At 43.4% G+C, this 16,531-nt stretch overlaps 1 protein-coding gene across 3 annotated transcripts in view; it reads left to right on the plus strand.

The window, feature by feature from the left end:
• Positions 1 to 16,531, plus strand: part of ino80 (INO80 complex ATPase subunit) — a 74,624-nt gene that overhangs the window by 15,175 nt on the left and 42,918 nt on the right. For all 3 annotated transcript variants that reach the window (XM_080790505.1, XM_080790507.1, XM_080790506.1), the window contains exons 14-26: positions 741 to 821; positions 1,370 to 1,465; positions 3,100 to 3,159; positions 3,627 to 3,769; positions 4,348 to 4,432; positions 5,836 to 5,953; positions 7,592 to 7,677; positions 10,232 to 10,399; positions 11,042 to 11,175; positions 11,753 to 11,820; positions 12,084 to 12,177; positions 12,843 to 13,059; positions 14,643 to 14,777. In XM_080790505.1, the coding sequence (XP_080646631.1) occupies positions 741 to 821; positions 1,370 to 1,465; positions 3,100 to 3,159; positions 3,627 to 3,769; positions 4,348 to 4,432; positions 5,836 to 5,953; positions 7,592 to 7,677; positions 10,232 to 10,399; positions 11,042 to 11,175; positions 11,753 to 11,820; positions 12,084 to 12,177; positions 12,843 to 13,059; positions 14,643 to 14,777 (1,485 nt within the window). The remainder of the gene's footprint in view (positions 1 to 740; positions 822 to 1,369; positions 1,466 to 3,099; positions 3,160 to 3,626; positions 3,770 to 4,347; positions 4,433 to 5,835; positions 5,954 to 7,591; positions 7,678 to 10,231; positions 10,400 to 11,041; positions 11,176 to 11,752; positions 11,821 to 12,083; positions 12,178 to 12,842; positions 13,060 to 14,642; positions 14,778 to 16,531) is intronic.

Genomic DNA, 16,531 nt, shown 5'->3' on the forward strand with positions numbered 1-16,531 from the left:
CTGTGTCTATATCCTCTTATGAACAGGTCAGTGTGTTAGACTGTGTCTATATCCTCTATGAACAGGTCAGTGTGTTAGACTGTGTCTATATCCTCTATGAACAGGTCAGTGTGTTAGACTGTGTCTGTATCCTCTATGAACAGGTCAGTGTGTTAGACTGTGTCTATATACTCTATGAACAGGTCAGTGTGTTGGGCTGTGTCTGTATCCTCTATGAACAGGTCAGTGTGTTGGGCTGTGTCTGTATCCTCTTATGAACAGGTCAGTGTGTTAGACACAGTCTATATCCTTTATGAACAGGTCAGTGTGTTAGACACAGTCTATATCCTTTATGAACAGGTCAGTGTGTTAGACACAGTCTGTATCCTTTATGAACAGGTCAGTGTGTTAGACACAGTCTATATCCTCTTATCTCCATATTCTGACTTCTTGGGTTATTTTTTCCCCGTAAATTGACGTCTTACCTGATCATTCTGCAATGTCACACAAAAGCATCAACAGTAGCAGATCGATAAGCTCAGAAGTGTGGGCACGAAGCGACGCATTTTGCGCTTGTAGATCTGCCATTTGTTCAGGTTTCAGCTTTATACCCGATATGACTGACGCTTAGAATACGGAACATTGTGTAAAAAAGTACATACTGTACAGTACTATGTACTATGTGTCTGTCACCTCTGTCACTGATCCTGAGGTGTGTGTGTGTGTGTGTGTGTGTGATGTTGTGCGTGTCTCTCCCTCAGGGTATCAATGGCATCCTGGCAGATGAGATGGGCCTGGGGAAGACCGTGCAGAGTATCGCCCTGCTCGCCCACCTGGCCGAGGTGAGAGCCACGTCACTAGAGCCACGTCACTGACCCATTACGTATCGGCCACTCCCTTGACTTTACTGACCACGTCGGGGGTTGGCCATTATGGCCAACTCCCAAGTAGACCTACTTCATCGTTATCCGTGTTGGCGTTTTCCTAAATGATGACACTGTTGTAAATGTTAAACTGTCAACAAAGTATTCTATCTATCTATCTATATCCTATAATTTATCGTCTGCAAATAAACGACACTAAAAAGTGGCACGCACGCACGCACACACGCAAAGGCAAGGCCTGAAATTCCCTAAAAGGGAACTTAACTATAAAAACAATAGCGGATCTACAAGCTCACAACGCGCTGCCTGCACTCTAGCTACTGAAGATGCGGACATGGATTTCTACACATAGGACATGAACTCAAAATGCTGCGTTTATGTGCGGGAGAGTTCGGAAACAGGCAATTCTCCTGAATACGGGTAACAGGGCAGCGGCTGAAGCCCCCCTTTGCTGTATATGTGTGCACGTGCCTGGTTGAACGTGTGTGCTGTCGTTGCTGTTGCAGAGAGACAACATCTGGGGTCCGTTCCTCATCATCTCTCCCGCCTCCACGCTCAACAACTGGCACCAGGAGTTCACACGCTTTGTCCCCAAGTTCAAGGTGAGTCCTCCTCAAGGTGGTCATATGTTCAATATAAAATATGGTCATATATGGTCAGGTAAACATATAATATTCAGTGTAGATGAGAATCTACACTCCCCGGCCTACAGGGTTAGCGAGAGCCACTGGGAGGCAGTGTTGCATCAGACTGACAGGTCTGAGATTGTTTTGGTAAATGGTAAAAAGGTCATTTATATTAGCAGCTTTACCCAGAGCTCAGTGGCCTTGCGGTTAGAGCCCTGAGACTGGGAGGTTGGGGTTTGATCCCCGCCCGGGTCATACCAAAGACTATAAAAATGCTTCCCAAGTGGCTACTGCCGTATATAAATTGTGTTTCTAAATATATGACATGCCCCCGCACGCATGTACGTACGCACGCACACACACACTTACAAAAATAGAACAGACCTGGTCTATTCTATTTGCCCTGATATGGTGAAGACCAATTCTGGTCAAAACATTAAAAAAATGTTTTAGACATGATTAAAGTACTTTGATTTTACGCCCTCCTCTCCTTTACACTAGTGCTCAGATCTTTACTCTTTTTACGCACACACGCACACACACACACACACACACACACACACACACACACACACACACACAATCCCAAAGTGACGTGCATCGCTCGATGTGCTCAGCTGACGATAAATCAACTCGTGTGTGTTTAACTAATGAGCTGTGAAAATATCCAATTTGGCTCCGCTGCAGATAAGAGCGCTGACATTCCTGCAGAAGAACACAATGCATGCTCGGCCTCCATGTCCTTCATTCAGTCCTTCATTCAGCGGCTCATATACAACGCTGAGAATTATGAAGGAAAACACTGTAATTGTACTGTTGTTCACTCAGAAGTGAACAAATGTGTCCTTTTAGATTTTCATAAATGCCAGATCTACAAGCTCATATTGTGGCACGAAGTGGCATGTAGATCAGCTATCTTTGCAAAACCGTGAAAATGTTTGCAAATCTTTGGATGTATATATTTTTAAAGCGAACATTTTTACCTCAAATCTTTGCTTCTTGGTCTCCCCGGGAACAAAATATTTGGAGATATCTATAATTTTTGCCTTTTTGGGGTCCTTGACATGAAAAGGTTTGAGAACCACTGACATAGAAACACTGAAAGTTTTTCAGAAAATTGGATTCATTAGAATGTGTAGAATAGGCGTGGAAAGAAAAACACCCACCGGTGATGTCTCATTGTACTAACTGTGCTCTTTATTGATTGGTTTTATTTGGTGACATAAAACGAGCACAACTTTCCTGACTTTCCAGTATAGCATCACAAGGATGAAAACACAATAATACCAGAGGGCTTATTTATCTTCACAAAAATACACTAAACAAGCATAACAAACACAACTACCTAAAACTAGAGTCTTTATTAGAGACTTACATTGACTGCAGGCAATGCAATTTAACCTGTTTTTAACCTATACATTTTACCTTTAAATTAAACCTATTTCAAATAAAGTGCTATGTACCTAGACTACCTACACTACATACTACAGTATAATGACGTTCACAAGTGTTGTCCAAACAGTCTATTAAAGTGCATATTTGAGTTTAACTTGTGATATATCAACCTGAGTTAGTAAATGACTCACTGTATGGTCTTTGTTGTCCCTCAGGTGTTGCCATATTGGGGGAACCCTCACGATCGCAAGGTCATCCGGAAGTTCTGGAGCCACGTAAGGAGATGATAATGATGATAGTAATGATGATGATGATAATAGCAATGGAAATGATGGATATATATATATATTGTAGTGAAATTATGGACTATATCCTCTCCCTGGTTTCGTGTGGCATGCGCGTGCAAGAACCTGGTGCCTATTTGGTACAGTCAATGTATGCAATGGGATCGTGGCATGAAATGACAGAGAGAGAGAGAGAGAGAGAGAGAGAGAGAGAGAGAGTTTGTGTTGCAGAAGTCGTGTCATGTGTTTGTCATGTTGCAGTAGACATGTGTCATGACTCATGTGTTTGTCATGTTGCAGTAGACATGTCATGTGTTTGTCATGTTGCAGTAGACATGTGTCATGTGTTTGTCATGTTGCAGTAGACATGTGTCATGTGTGTGTCATGTTGCAGTAGACATGTGTCATGTGTTTGTCATGTTGCAGAAGACATGTGTCATGTGTGTGTCCTGTTGCAGAAGACGGTGTACACGCAGAATGCTCCGTTCCACGTGGTGATCACCAGCTACCAGCTGGTGGTCCAGGACGTCAAGTACTTCCAGAGGGTCAAGTGGCAGTACATGGTCCTGGACGAGGCCCAGGCCCTGAAGAGTAGTACCAGGTACGCACGCACACACACACACACACACACACACACACACACACACGCACGCACACACACACACACACACACACACACGCAGATTCGCAGAAGCACACATTTTTGTCTTTGATCAAAATACACAAGGAATTCTCACCCACACTTCTGCTGCTTAGAGGAACATTTTAAATACAGATATGAGGAATGGAGTGTGAGGAAGACTTCTCAGTTCCGTGTGACTCCTGTGCACGTCGAACTGGCAAAATGTCTCGTATGTTTTGTGGCAGTTATGAGCTACAAAGGCATAAAATAAAGCATAGCACAATGACGCAATGGATTCATTTATTCTGGAATAAATATTAGCTGCATGAAAATGGTTCCTTCGCAATCTATTTCCTCACAGTTTCTATTTGGAAAGACATCTCCAAAATGCTCACGGGTTCTTCAAGTTCACGTTCTGCTTGTTTTAATTGTTGCTAGAGCTTCTCCGAAAATATCACATCACCAAGTTCACAACGTGTGTGTGTGTGTGTGTGTGTGTGTGTGTCTGTGTGTCTGTGTGTCTGTGTGTCTGTGCGCGTGCACGCACGTGTGGACAGTGTTCGATGGAAGATTCTCTTACAGTTTCAGTGTAGGAACCGACTGCTGCTCACTGGAACACCCATCCAGAACACCATGGCTGAGGTTAGTCCTGGGTGTGTGTGTGTGTGCGTGTGCTCGTGTGCTCGTGTGCACACAAAATGCATGCTTGTGTGTTTAGAATTTACAATTTAGACGCTCTTAATTAAGCAACTTACAGTAAACAAAAACATGGTAATACTAGTCATCATGAATCATACGTACGCTAAGAACATTGTGAAGACCATGTTCCTGGTTATCACAAGAAAAATGGGTGTTTTATGATGGAAAGTAATGTTTTTTAACCCATTTTGGGCGGGAACCCCTTTTGGTGTTTTAAACATTATGTTATAATTTAGCTGTGTTATATTTATGTTATGTTATTATTATCATTATGTTATAAAAATAGCAGATCTACAAGCTCATAGCGCGCCACCGAGTGGCGTGCTTCGAGCTTGTAGGTCTGCTATTTTTGAAAAATCGTGAAAATATTTATTTCAGAAAACTGGAGGATTTAGAAGATCTTTTTTAAATGTTGAGGTCAGGCCAGAATGGGTTTAAATACTTAGTTGCATTGCTGGTGTCGTGCTATAGCCTCTACTCAACTCAACTTTATTTATATAGCACATTTTACATGACCAGGTCAACCAAAGTGCTGTACAGGTTCAAAAGAAGCAAAGAACAAAACAATACAATATAAACAGCCATGAAAACAAACAGGCATTCAGAAGAAATGAAAGCAAAACTATACAATATAAGCAGACAATACAAAAGGAGCAAACAAAGCAGGCTGTTGCACTAGTGAGGGGAACAGGGCTATATCAACTGACACTAAAAGGCAAGCCAGGGAGAATAAGTGGGTCTTAAAGGACCACTTCACCACTTTTCAACCTATCTTCATATAATAGGTCCTCACTAATAATCATGATAAAATGGCACGATTCTTTTCTACTCAGTCTGTGTCTCATAGGAGGGCTGTGGGCCGTTTAGAAACCGTCTTCCAGTGACATCATCATTAGGCTAGATTATTTTTTAAACAAGATCTTTTTACAAAAATGTTTAGATTTTCATTATCGTGAGAACGATGGCTTCCATTTTTGCATTGCAACTTTTCAGGACTAGAAAGCCTGCAGTTTTTATTAGCTTGTATTCCCCACCAATGATGTCACTGGAAGACGGTTTCCTAACTGCCCACAGCCCTCCTATGTGACACAGACGGTAGAAAAAGAAATGCGCCATTTTTTTCAAGATTATTAGTGAGGACTATTATATGAAGATAGGTTGAAAAGTGGTGAAGTGGTCCTTTACGCAAAGATTTAAAAAGTGGACTGGGCAGCTCTGATGTGAAAGGGCAAAGTGTTCCAGAGCCTGGGGGCAGCCGCCACGAAGGCTCGATCACCCTTGGATCTTTTGTTGGTCACTATCACATCTTGTGTGTGTGTGTGTGTGTGTGTGTGTGTGTGTCACAGCTGTGGGCTCTTCTACATTTCATCATGCCGACACTGTTCGACTCCCACGATGAGTTCAACGAGTGGTTCTCCAAGGACATCGAGAGCCACGCCGAGAACAAGTCGTGCATCGACGAGAGTGAGTAAACTGTGGCGGTTTTAAGCTCCGAATTCAGATGGATTTCCACGATTGCAAAGCATTTAAAACAGAAATGTTTGCCTAAAGCCACATACACACCAAGGAAGTTGAAATAAGAAGCTGCTTCTTATTTCGATGTAATCTCTATGCAAATCCGTTTTTTTTTAAATGAAAGCTGCTTCTAGAAGCAAAAAAAAGTGTGCTTTTTTGGTCTAGTGATGGGACGATATTAATTATTTTATAGGCCATCGTGATAATAAATGCTCATATCACTGAGCTTTTATTTTATCGTGAAATTGTCTGTCGTACACTGGACCTGAGTTTGACCTCTGTACTGTCGACACCAAATCTCTTCACCAAAAATAGCAGCTAATCTTAGCAACCAAATTATAGATGCCGGGGTGCAAGTCTGGTTTACTAAAGTGGTATTTTACAGACTAAAATAATAAATCGTAGATTATTTTGGCAACAATAATCATGACATGAAAATGAAATGTTCATATCGTCTCATCCCTAATCCGGACATTAGTTTTTGAGCAGGTATCTTGTTTGGGAGGAAAGTGGTGGACTGGGCAGACAGACAGACAGACATACTGAATGTCATCCAAGAGCCCTGCTGTTAGCCAGTCAAAAAAGACCAGAAAAGAAAAGTACATTTGTTTATATAAAGAACATATTGTAGCCAACTGTTATGGGGGGGTGTTTGTTCTACTGCTTTCTTTGCCAGCTGACATCATGCATTTTCTTCCTCTCCGCTCCATTTACGTGTGTGGTTTATGTGTTTAGTTGTGATGTGTGTTTGCCATCCAGAGTAAGAAGACTATGGCTCACCAGGCTCGGTGAAAGAATGTTCAAAGTGTTTCATAGTAGCCCAGCCAGGAGGTCTCGGTTGTTCCCCTCTCTGTTAAAAATCCCCCACAGCCAAGGACAGAGACCTCTCCCTCCTATGCGGGGACACAGAGCCCAGGAGCTCTGGGTCCTCTCTCCCCCTCTCCCTCGAACAACCTTCCGCAGCATTGGACAGAGAGTTAGCAGCTTGCGTATCGTTGTTGTCGGGCAGAAACCTTTTATCTCCCAATTTTAAGTTATCTGTAATTTTACGCCATACTTGATCACACAACACTGTCACTCAAAAGTAGCAGTTCCACAATCTTGAAACGCGCCACAAAGCGACACGTTTTAAGCTTGTAGATCTGCTTCTTTTGCTGTTGTTGAATTTGAATCCTGAAAAGTCACAGTTTTGGGACATATGAGGTTTCCACTCGACAGAGACGATATAGAGCTCATATCTCCTGGAAGGGAAGCTCCCTTCCACAACAGGCATGGTTGAGTTGATCACTTGTTGGATTCGACCTGACTTTTTCTGCCTTCTTCGGGGTAGAAGGGAGTTGATGTGTTTCTTTTCTCCGGCCGTCAAGCATGTGGTTCATGTGTTTAGTTTGCTGCTGAATGCTGTGATGTGATCTGTGATGTGTGTGTGTTTGTGTTGTGTGGTTTATGTGTGTAGATGTGATGTATGTTTGCGTTGTGTGGTTTGTGTGTAGGACTAGTTGTGTTGTGATGTTGTCGTTACAGACCAGCTGTCCAGGCTGTGATGTGATGCGTTTAATGTGATGTAAATGTGATGTGTCGTTACAGACCAGCTGTCCAGGCTGCACATGATCCTCAAACCCTTCATGCTGAGGAGGATCAAGAAGGACGTGGAGAACGAGCTTTCAGACAAGGTACAGGGGAGACCTGTCTGTGTCTGTGTCTGTGTCTGTGTCTGTGTCTGTGAGGCCTCACAGACAGGCCTCTCAGTCCCAAGAATCTTTTTTGTTATCGTTGGATACGATTTCTTTCTTCTTCACATGGCAAAGACATTTACAATCATGGATAACAATACAAAAAACAAAATAACAAGGCGAGGCGAAGCGTTGTTGATGTATGAGGCACTTATGAGTCAGCTGGCGAAGGAGAGGCTGATACCCAACCTAACAGAGGAGGCAGGAGAGAATCTTGATATTCTGAGGAATACAAGTCACTCCCAGGAATCCCTTGCTGCTGCTCATGCAGCACTGATGCTGATCTCAAGAATCTCATCAGAAACCTTTTCTCCCAATTAGAGGTCAGTGAGATGGCAGAATACTGGAGAGACGTCCTGTCCATGACAGATGTGCTAATGCAGAATGTGCATGCGGTCCATATCTGCAGTATGTCAGCTCTCTGTGTGCTATGCTATCGTAGATGGTAGCATACGACAACAATAAGTATGGGAGGTGGCTGCCTGCCTGACTTCTGGGAGATGCTCACAGCTCTCCCTGCTGAATAGGTTGCCTTCCTTCGTACTAACTTCACTCAGTCCATCACAGGTAACGCCTATTCCAACACGGCCTGCATAAGAGCTGCTCACAACACTCTTGCCACCCCAGAAAAGAAGCCAAGAGGAAGCACACGGAAAAGTGGCCCGAAATGGATGCGAGAAGATGAGCAGTGTGTGCAGAACCCGATTGCATGCATGGATGAGTTTGACTCATTTCTGTTTAATCCGGCCTCATCCACACTTCGCACCCTACAGTCAACTATACTAGTCCATTTTACATGCACGCATAAATGCGTAGAGAAGCCCGGCGAAGGAACTCAAGGCAAGAGCTGCTGAAATCAAAGTATTCTTCTAAATTCACTAATTGTGTAGACATATTGTAAATTCGTTTTTTTAACAATAATTGAACTCTTTAGAGGTCCATTTGGTTTACACTCTCAAGAGTTAAAGATCTATTAAGGGTCCATTTGGTTACCAACTCTCCCTCATTTAGCTGGGGACCACCTGGAAGCCCCCTCAAGGACCACTGATTAGTGAACCCCTGCTCTGTAGGACAACACCGTCCATCACGTCTTGACGTAGACAAATGTGTTGTTGCCAAACGCAGCGTCTCAATCCCTTGAAGGATGTCTGATTGATGTATGGATCCGTGGGAGGCGTGTTGCACAACAGAGCAACAGTTACTAGGTGGTTTTCAGTTGTGGACTGGATAGTAACTAAGTAGAGTTAGCAGAGAGTACTGCAATTTCCAATAATCTTAATTGTACTTTTACTCTTCTACATTTATTTGAAAACTTTAGTTTTCAAATTTGATTATTATTACAAAACATACATTAAACGCCACAGCCAGATACATTTTGGCCATTTGAAAATAGTCGATCTACAAACTTGTGAGTTGATCTGCTAGATCTGCTATCCGCTAGATCTGCTATTTTCTAAAGATTTTTATACATTTGAAAACTTGAATTGGGACATTCTGCACATTGTGCAAAAATGAGTACTTTCTACTTTTGGTACTTTAAATACATTTTTATACCAACACTTTTGTACTTGAATTCCGGACTTTTACTTTTGTATTGTAGTATTTCTACATTGTGGTACTTCAAATGGCGTGTTTTCAAACTGAGTCCAGCAGAGTAAAGCCTCTGGAACAGTGAACTCGCATGAATCACTCCATAGTTTGACGGATCAATTTATAGCAGAGAATATCGCGTTCCGCTCACGACTCCAGCTGAGAGTTCAGCGTAGGTGTTTGGCACCGTCCGTCTATCTGTCTGTCTGTCTGTCTGTCTGTCTGTCTGTCTGGGAACCTCTTGTACTTTACTGCTGCTGTTACCTGTTACTGCTGCTGCTTCACTTCCTCTTGTACACTTTATAGCTGTTTTGAAAATGTATCTTCACTTCTGACGGAGAACATGAGACAGACAGACTAAAGCCACAACCTGTGTTATGTTTTACTCAAAACTTAAGAAACTCAACAAAGCATTTATTCCCAAATCAACCAATCACAATAGTTTTATTTAAGTGTGCCGTGATTGTTGTACTTTTTCTGTTTTGTACAGTATGTGTCTATGGAGTTAACATTACGTCTAATAGACCCCCATGTGTGGTTAGAATATTGAAATATGTCTTCCCTGCGTATTTGTGGTTTCTTCCCTTAAAGCTGAAAGCCTTTGAGTCAAAAGGCCCAATCGAATTACACCACGTTAGTGACATATACAATATCAACCCCTCCCCTAACCTCTCCCCCTTTATCATACAACAGCTGTGGGTTTCAGTTCAGGTGGATCACCATTCACCACCCACCTGAACACCAGGCATACTTCGTGAACTGGTGGTTGTGTCCACATAAAAAACACTTTCTGTACACTTTCTTTAGATTTTTTAAAATAATCATTCTCCTGTATAATCATAGTACTTGGCTGATGATCATGTTTTTTTTTTGGGGGTGAACTAATTATCAAACGCGTTCCCAGATCGAGATCCTGACCTACTGTCAGCTGACGTGTCGCCAGCGGCTGCTGTACCGCGCCCTGAGGAACAAGATCTCCATCGAGGACCTGCTGCAGTCGTCCATGGGCAGCTCTCAGCAGTCCCACACCACCACCTCCTCCCTCATGAACCTGGTCATGCAGTTCAGGAAGGTAGGTACCCTCTACTACTTTATACTACCCACCCAGCCAGTCCTACTGGCTCTCATAACCATACACTACATACACTTAAACCATCAGTGGTGCTCAAACGTTTCCAGGTCAAAGACCCACCAAAATTATATAAATTTGCCCGCCGACCCCCACATCTCAAATATTTTGTTTCAGGGACCCTCAGAAGCAAAGATGTTAGCTTTAACAATGTGCATATATCTACAAGCTCATAGGGCGGTTTCGGGGGGTCCCCAGCTAAATGTGTTAACACAGCATCAAAATCTTTTTAACCCCCTTCATCCATTTATATGTAGCGTATTCAACAGTAGCAGATATAAGGCACAAGCTCACAGTGTGTCACTTAGTGCCGCGCTGCAAGCTTGTACATAATGTTGCGGTGCCTGGCGGGCTGGCACAAAACATTTTCAGATGGGCGTCCATGGCCATATCCTTTATAACAGATATCTGTGCGTGTGTCCAAACATTTGTCACACTCCTGAGCCATAAAAATGCAAGATTGCACCTCTGTTTGCACCTTCCTCGGGCTCCAACGCATTCACATGGCGTCTCTCCCCTTCCCTTGTGTGTGTGTGTGTGTGTGTGTGTGTGTGTGTGTGTGTGTGTGTGTGTGTGTGTGTGTAGGTGTGTAACCACCCAGACCTGTTTGAGCGGCAAGACACTCGGTCGCCGTTCCACATGTCCCGGAGGCCGTACGCCATGTCCAGATTCATGTACCGACAAGGACTCTTGGACACACACAACCAGGCCAGGAACAAGTGAGTGCACACACTCAAAAACACTCAAGATTTGCCAATTCTAGCATGCTTGTGGGGACAATTTGGTCCTCACAAGTATAAGAGTACCGAAGTCCTGACGTCACTCGCTCATCCCCCGGTTTGCGGAAGTAATTTCTCTATGGAGAATAACATTGTCTCGCCGATATTGTCGGAGAGGTGGCTCAGTATCGTCTACGATAGTCGGTCACTCATATTTGACACAGTCTGTTTCTGGCCAAATTTGAACTAATTCGGCGGCAGTAACCGTAGCGTTTTATAGCCATCAGTTGATGCTTCATATCCATATGAGGATCATTTGTTCTTATGTGACGCGATATTTAATCCGAATTCAGAGTGGGGGAAAAATGTGACCCCAGGTACGATGTTTAAATTACGTCAGACTTCGGTGCTCTATAGAAATGTACTTACTTACTTACGCATGCATGCATGCACGCACGCACACACACACACACACACACACACACACACACACACACACACACACACACACACACACACACACACACACACACACATACACAGAGGTTTAACAGTGTACCATATCTCTCTCACACAGGCTGCTACAGGTGCTGTTGTCTCCGTTCTCTCCAGATCACATCCAGCGCTCTCTGTTCCATAGAAGACGTAAGTTCCATTCCTAACACGTCACCTCACACCACACCTGCTGTCAGTCAAATATTCAACTAGCCAGTCTATATCAACACGTTGTGAGCTTGTAGACCTGTTAGAATATATGGAGATAAGAAGATGCTTGATGCAGTATAATACTCAGTGAAGGACATTAATCCAAACAATGATGATGAGAATATGTGAATAACAAGCAACATTGTAAAAATGAAAACCTCTCTCTCTCTCTCTCTCTCTCTCTCTCTCTCTCTGGTCTCCAGGGGATGATGAAGGAAGTTGTTTCTCGTTCCTACGTTTCATAGACATGTCTCCTGCGGAGATGTCCAACCTCATGCTGCAGGGAACTCTGGTCAGGTACTGTCAGACTTTGAGATGTCCATCCTCATGCTGCAGGGAACTCTGGTCAGGTACTGTCAGACTTTGAGATGTTCAACCTCATGCTGCAGGGGACTCTGGTCAGGTACTGTCAGACTTTGAGATGTCCATCCTCATGCTGCAGGGAACTCTGGTCAGGTACTGTCAGACTTTGAGATGTTCAACCTCATGCTGCAGGGGACTCTGGTCAGGTACTGTCAGACTTTGAGATGTCCATCCTCATGCTGCAGGGAACTCTGGTCAGGTACTGTCAGACTTTCCCCGAGAACATCATACAGCTGAGCAACGGAAACCATTCACATGCTACTGCAAGGGATGATCAATGTAATGGGGAGCAGGTCATTATCAACGAAATGTTGATGAAATAGATTCAATATTTGGTTATGGCATTGCCTATGTCTCGCTTCAAAAGAAATACATTATGAGAGCCATGTTTACATACAGTAGCTGCCATGTTGGATACGGCACAATATCAAGCGATGCAGATTGATACAGTATATGAGCCCAGGTGCTCTGAGCTTTTGACTATATACTGTAGCGGTCTGTTATTTAGTCATTATTCAACAACACACTGCAGAATTCAGTGATTGATGGAAGCTGTCTCTCTCTCTCTCTCTCTCTCTCTCTCTCTCTCTCTCTCTCAGGTGGTTAGCTCTTTTCCTGTCTCTGAAAGCAGCGTACCGGCTCCACCAGGGACGCCTGTTCAGCCCTGTGGAGACGGAGACAGAGTGTGGAGGAGGAGGAGGAGGAGGAGGAGGGGGAGGGGAGCCCAGGAGGACGTTCCTCTGTCGTAGAGACCTCATCCTGTGGCCCGACCGGCCCACCAGCAGGCCCAGCACACACACCAGCACTCTGCTTCAGGTCAGCACACGCACGCACACATTGTGATGTATTCATTCAATCATTCATTCATTCATTCATGTCAGAAAGACTGACCGACTTTATCTGGCTGTATTGAAGTGTATGATTTAACCTTTCATGGTCTATATTGTTTAGAATAGTTTTGTATTAAAATATTGTAGTATAATAAAAGCAACTAACTTTGGAAAAAAGTCACGATATCGAATCGCAAATATATCACCCTGTGTGTGTGTGTGTGTGTGTGTGTGTGGGGTCTCTTCTCTTCAGTCAGAGAAGGTGCTATGTGCCCAGCTCCGCCACTAGGTGGCACTGTTTATCCATCATGTTTCTGGCCTATAGTCGTTCTGCACCATTTATCCTCCATAGCTATAGCATGAATCATCAGGTTGGATAGTTTTAACATTTAGACGTTTAATCAGAAAAACATGTCTTACGCACAGCGCACAGAAAACATGTCGTACGCACAGCGCACAGAAAACATGTCTTACGCACAGCGCACAGAAAACATGTCTTACGCACAGCGCACAGAAAACATGTCGTACGCACAGCGCACAGAAAACATGTCTTACGCACAGCGCACAGAAAACATGTCTTACGCACAGCGCACAGAAAACATGTCGTACGCACAGAAAACATGTCGTACGCACAGCTTTGAGTTTGTTCTAGATTTCTGGAGCATAAAAACCAAATGCACCCGTATGGGTCCATTTGGTTTCATTTAACTCTCTCAAAGACTCTCTCAATGGCGCTCTGAAGAGTCTTATCCAACGATAAAAAAATATTCTTTAGTTTCGGGTGGCTCAAATGCCCAATAAATAATGGACCTTGATATGAAAACCACTGGTTTATAATATCACACAAGATCAGGGGTTTCTTGAAATAATAGCGTTTAAGCGAACCATTGACATAAACAAGGCCTCCTCGGTGCTGTGATCTAAATGGCTTTCATACCAGTTCATTGTCTCTGCCAGGAGCGTGTTTCGGACTTTCCGCAGCTAATGGTGTAAACTGCTACACAGATCTGTCTCATATTATTTGCCAGCAGGCCAATGAGCTCAATTCTCCAAATATCTTTGTGAATGGGCTCTATATGCACAGTTGCGCGCACACCATTTTGGAAAGAACATGGGCCTCTTCCCTACTTCCTTCACAGGTGTTACCGCTGATACTAATGAAGGCTCTGTTCCATTCTGGTCAAACAGAGTCAGGGTGTAGCTATGGTGCGTGTTTGGCTCACTGGAAAACACTCTGCTACACCAGTGGGTCTCAAAGTGTCCTTGAGTGTATACAAATGGCCCTGTACTGGTGTGCAACCTTTGTAACATCATTTGTAACTATTTGTACACTCTCAGAGAGATTCTGTTCAGTTCAAGCCTACATCTGATTAACACCAACAAAACAAAACGTAACAAGTTAAAATATGGAGATAAGAGGTTTCTGCCACGTCATGATATTGATGGAACACATCTTCACTCATTTAAAAGGGATGTGTTGCATATTTCACTTGTTTTGAATACAACTGTTTTTTTATCGAACCCATATTAACATTGTGTGTGTGTGTGTGTGTGTGTGTGTGTGTGCAGGGGTTGTTGTTCACAGCGTACAGTCCAGGTGCAGTGGGCCACACTGACGAGCTGATCCACGACGGAGACTCGGTCACCCTGAGACCCTGTCGGCCCTCACAACCACCCAAGTTCGTGCTCACTGCTACGCCCAGGGTGAGACATGACTCTCTCTCTCTCTCTGTGTGTGTGTGTGTGTGTGTTGCTATCTTTGTCAGGGCCAAACATCCCTAGAACGTTCCCGCAAATGATTGAGAACCACACATCATTTCTGTCTTTTATCCTCAAAGTGGGGTCCCGGGACCCTCAAGGATTCCTAGTTGACCCTTACAGGTGTGCAGTTCTTGAGAGTGTGCAAAATGTATAACCGGTTACACTGTTTTACACTAGAATTTGAGGAATACAGGATTACAGGAAAACAGGAATACATTGGGCGACAAGTGAATTCCTAAGAGAAGTGATCATGCACATTCATGAAACTTTCTTAAAAGGCAGAATTGTAACCCAACCCTAACTCAGACCACACTTTGAGAACCACTGCTCTGAATTTAAAGTGGGCGGAAGTGGGGTTATCGCGAAACCGCTATCACTGCACCCACTTCCCACTTTGCATTGCTATGTTTGCGCCCATTACATCTCTAATTATCACACGTCACTAGTCACCAGCTGCATAACGCACTTCAGCGTTGCGCCGCGCTATTGAGCGATATTGACATGGCTCCTACCATTTCTGCCTTTTGTATTGACTTTGTCCCATTTTGCGTGTGCAGCCAAACACACCGACCACTCCGGAAGTTATTTATTTAGTCCTTTCATTTTCCTATTTCTTTTATTATTATTTGTGGCGCTAGATGTGAGCGCCCTGAAGGCATGTGAACCTCATATTATAATAATAGATATTGTAGAATTGAAGAAAAAGTTATTTTGCACAAACATACTGTAGCAGCACTCAAATGTGCCGAAGAATGCTCTTTAGTTTGGGTAGATTCTGTTTAATTAAAGCTAAGAAAACATTGGCGTAGTGTGAGGACAATATTCCTGGTCCTCACAAGATAAATCGTTGTTTTTTATGGTTAAACATCTGGGAAGTTAGGCTTACAATTAAGAAAAAATATTCCGTTTAGAGGTTAGTTTAGAGAGGGTTTGGGCTTGGATTCATGCCTGATTTATACTTAGCTGCACGCCAGATTTGTATACCGGAAATAGCAGAGCTTGTAGATCATCTATTTTCGGTGTGGGGCTTATATGGGAATTTGTTTAAAAATAAAATAAAAGTTAAATAGCCTAAAACATTCATGTCCACACAAGTATAGTAATGCAGTTGTGCGTGCGTGCGTGTGCGTGCGTACTGCGTGCGTGTGTGAGTGTGTGTGCTTGTGTGTAGGGTTACTATCCAGCAGTGTCTCCAGCTGTATTAAAACAAACGGTTTCTAAAAAGGCCTCACTGCACAGTTTGATACTGCTGAGCTCCTCTACATGTTTACTTTCCTCCTGTACGCACGGCGCACGCATGTGTACACACACACACCATGCACGAACGCGCACTCGTGTTTGTCTTACTATCTTTGTGGTGACATCAAAACATTGTTTCTCCTGTTGTCCTAACCTAACCATAACCTTTTAACCGTCCTCAAAATTCCTATTCCTAGAAAAGGAGAAACAGATCAATGGAGAACACATCGATGTGGTCATGACACCGGTAGGGTGAGCTTTGAGTGGTCAGAAAAATGCCGTGCTCAGCATGTCCTCATCACCAAACGCTCCTCCTGACCTGAACCTCATCTTTAACCATGTATGGTTGACCAGAGTCCCTCAGGGCTCTATACTAGTGTCTTTTCTGTTTTCTATTATTGAAGAACTATCGGCTAGTATTTGACAATTTGGCCAATGTTTGACTAGTTTTTATACTA

This window comes from Protomyctophum bolini (genome assembly GCF_963924005.1).
Source record: "Protomyctophum bolini genome assembly, chromosome: 19".
Taxonomy (NCBI): domain Eukaryota; kingdom Metazoa; phylum Chordata; class Actinopteri; order Myctophiformes; family Myctophidae; genus Protomyctophum; species Protomyctophum bolini.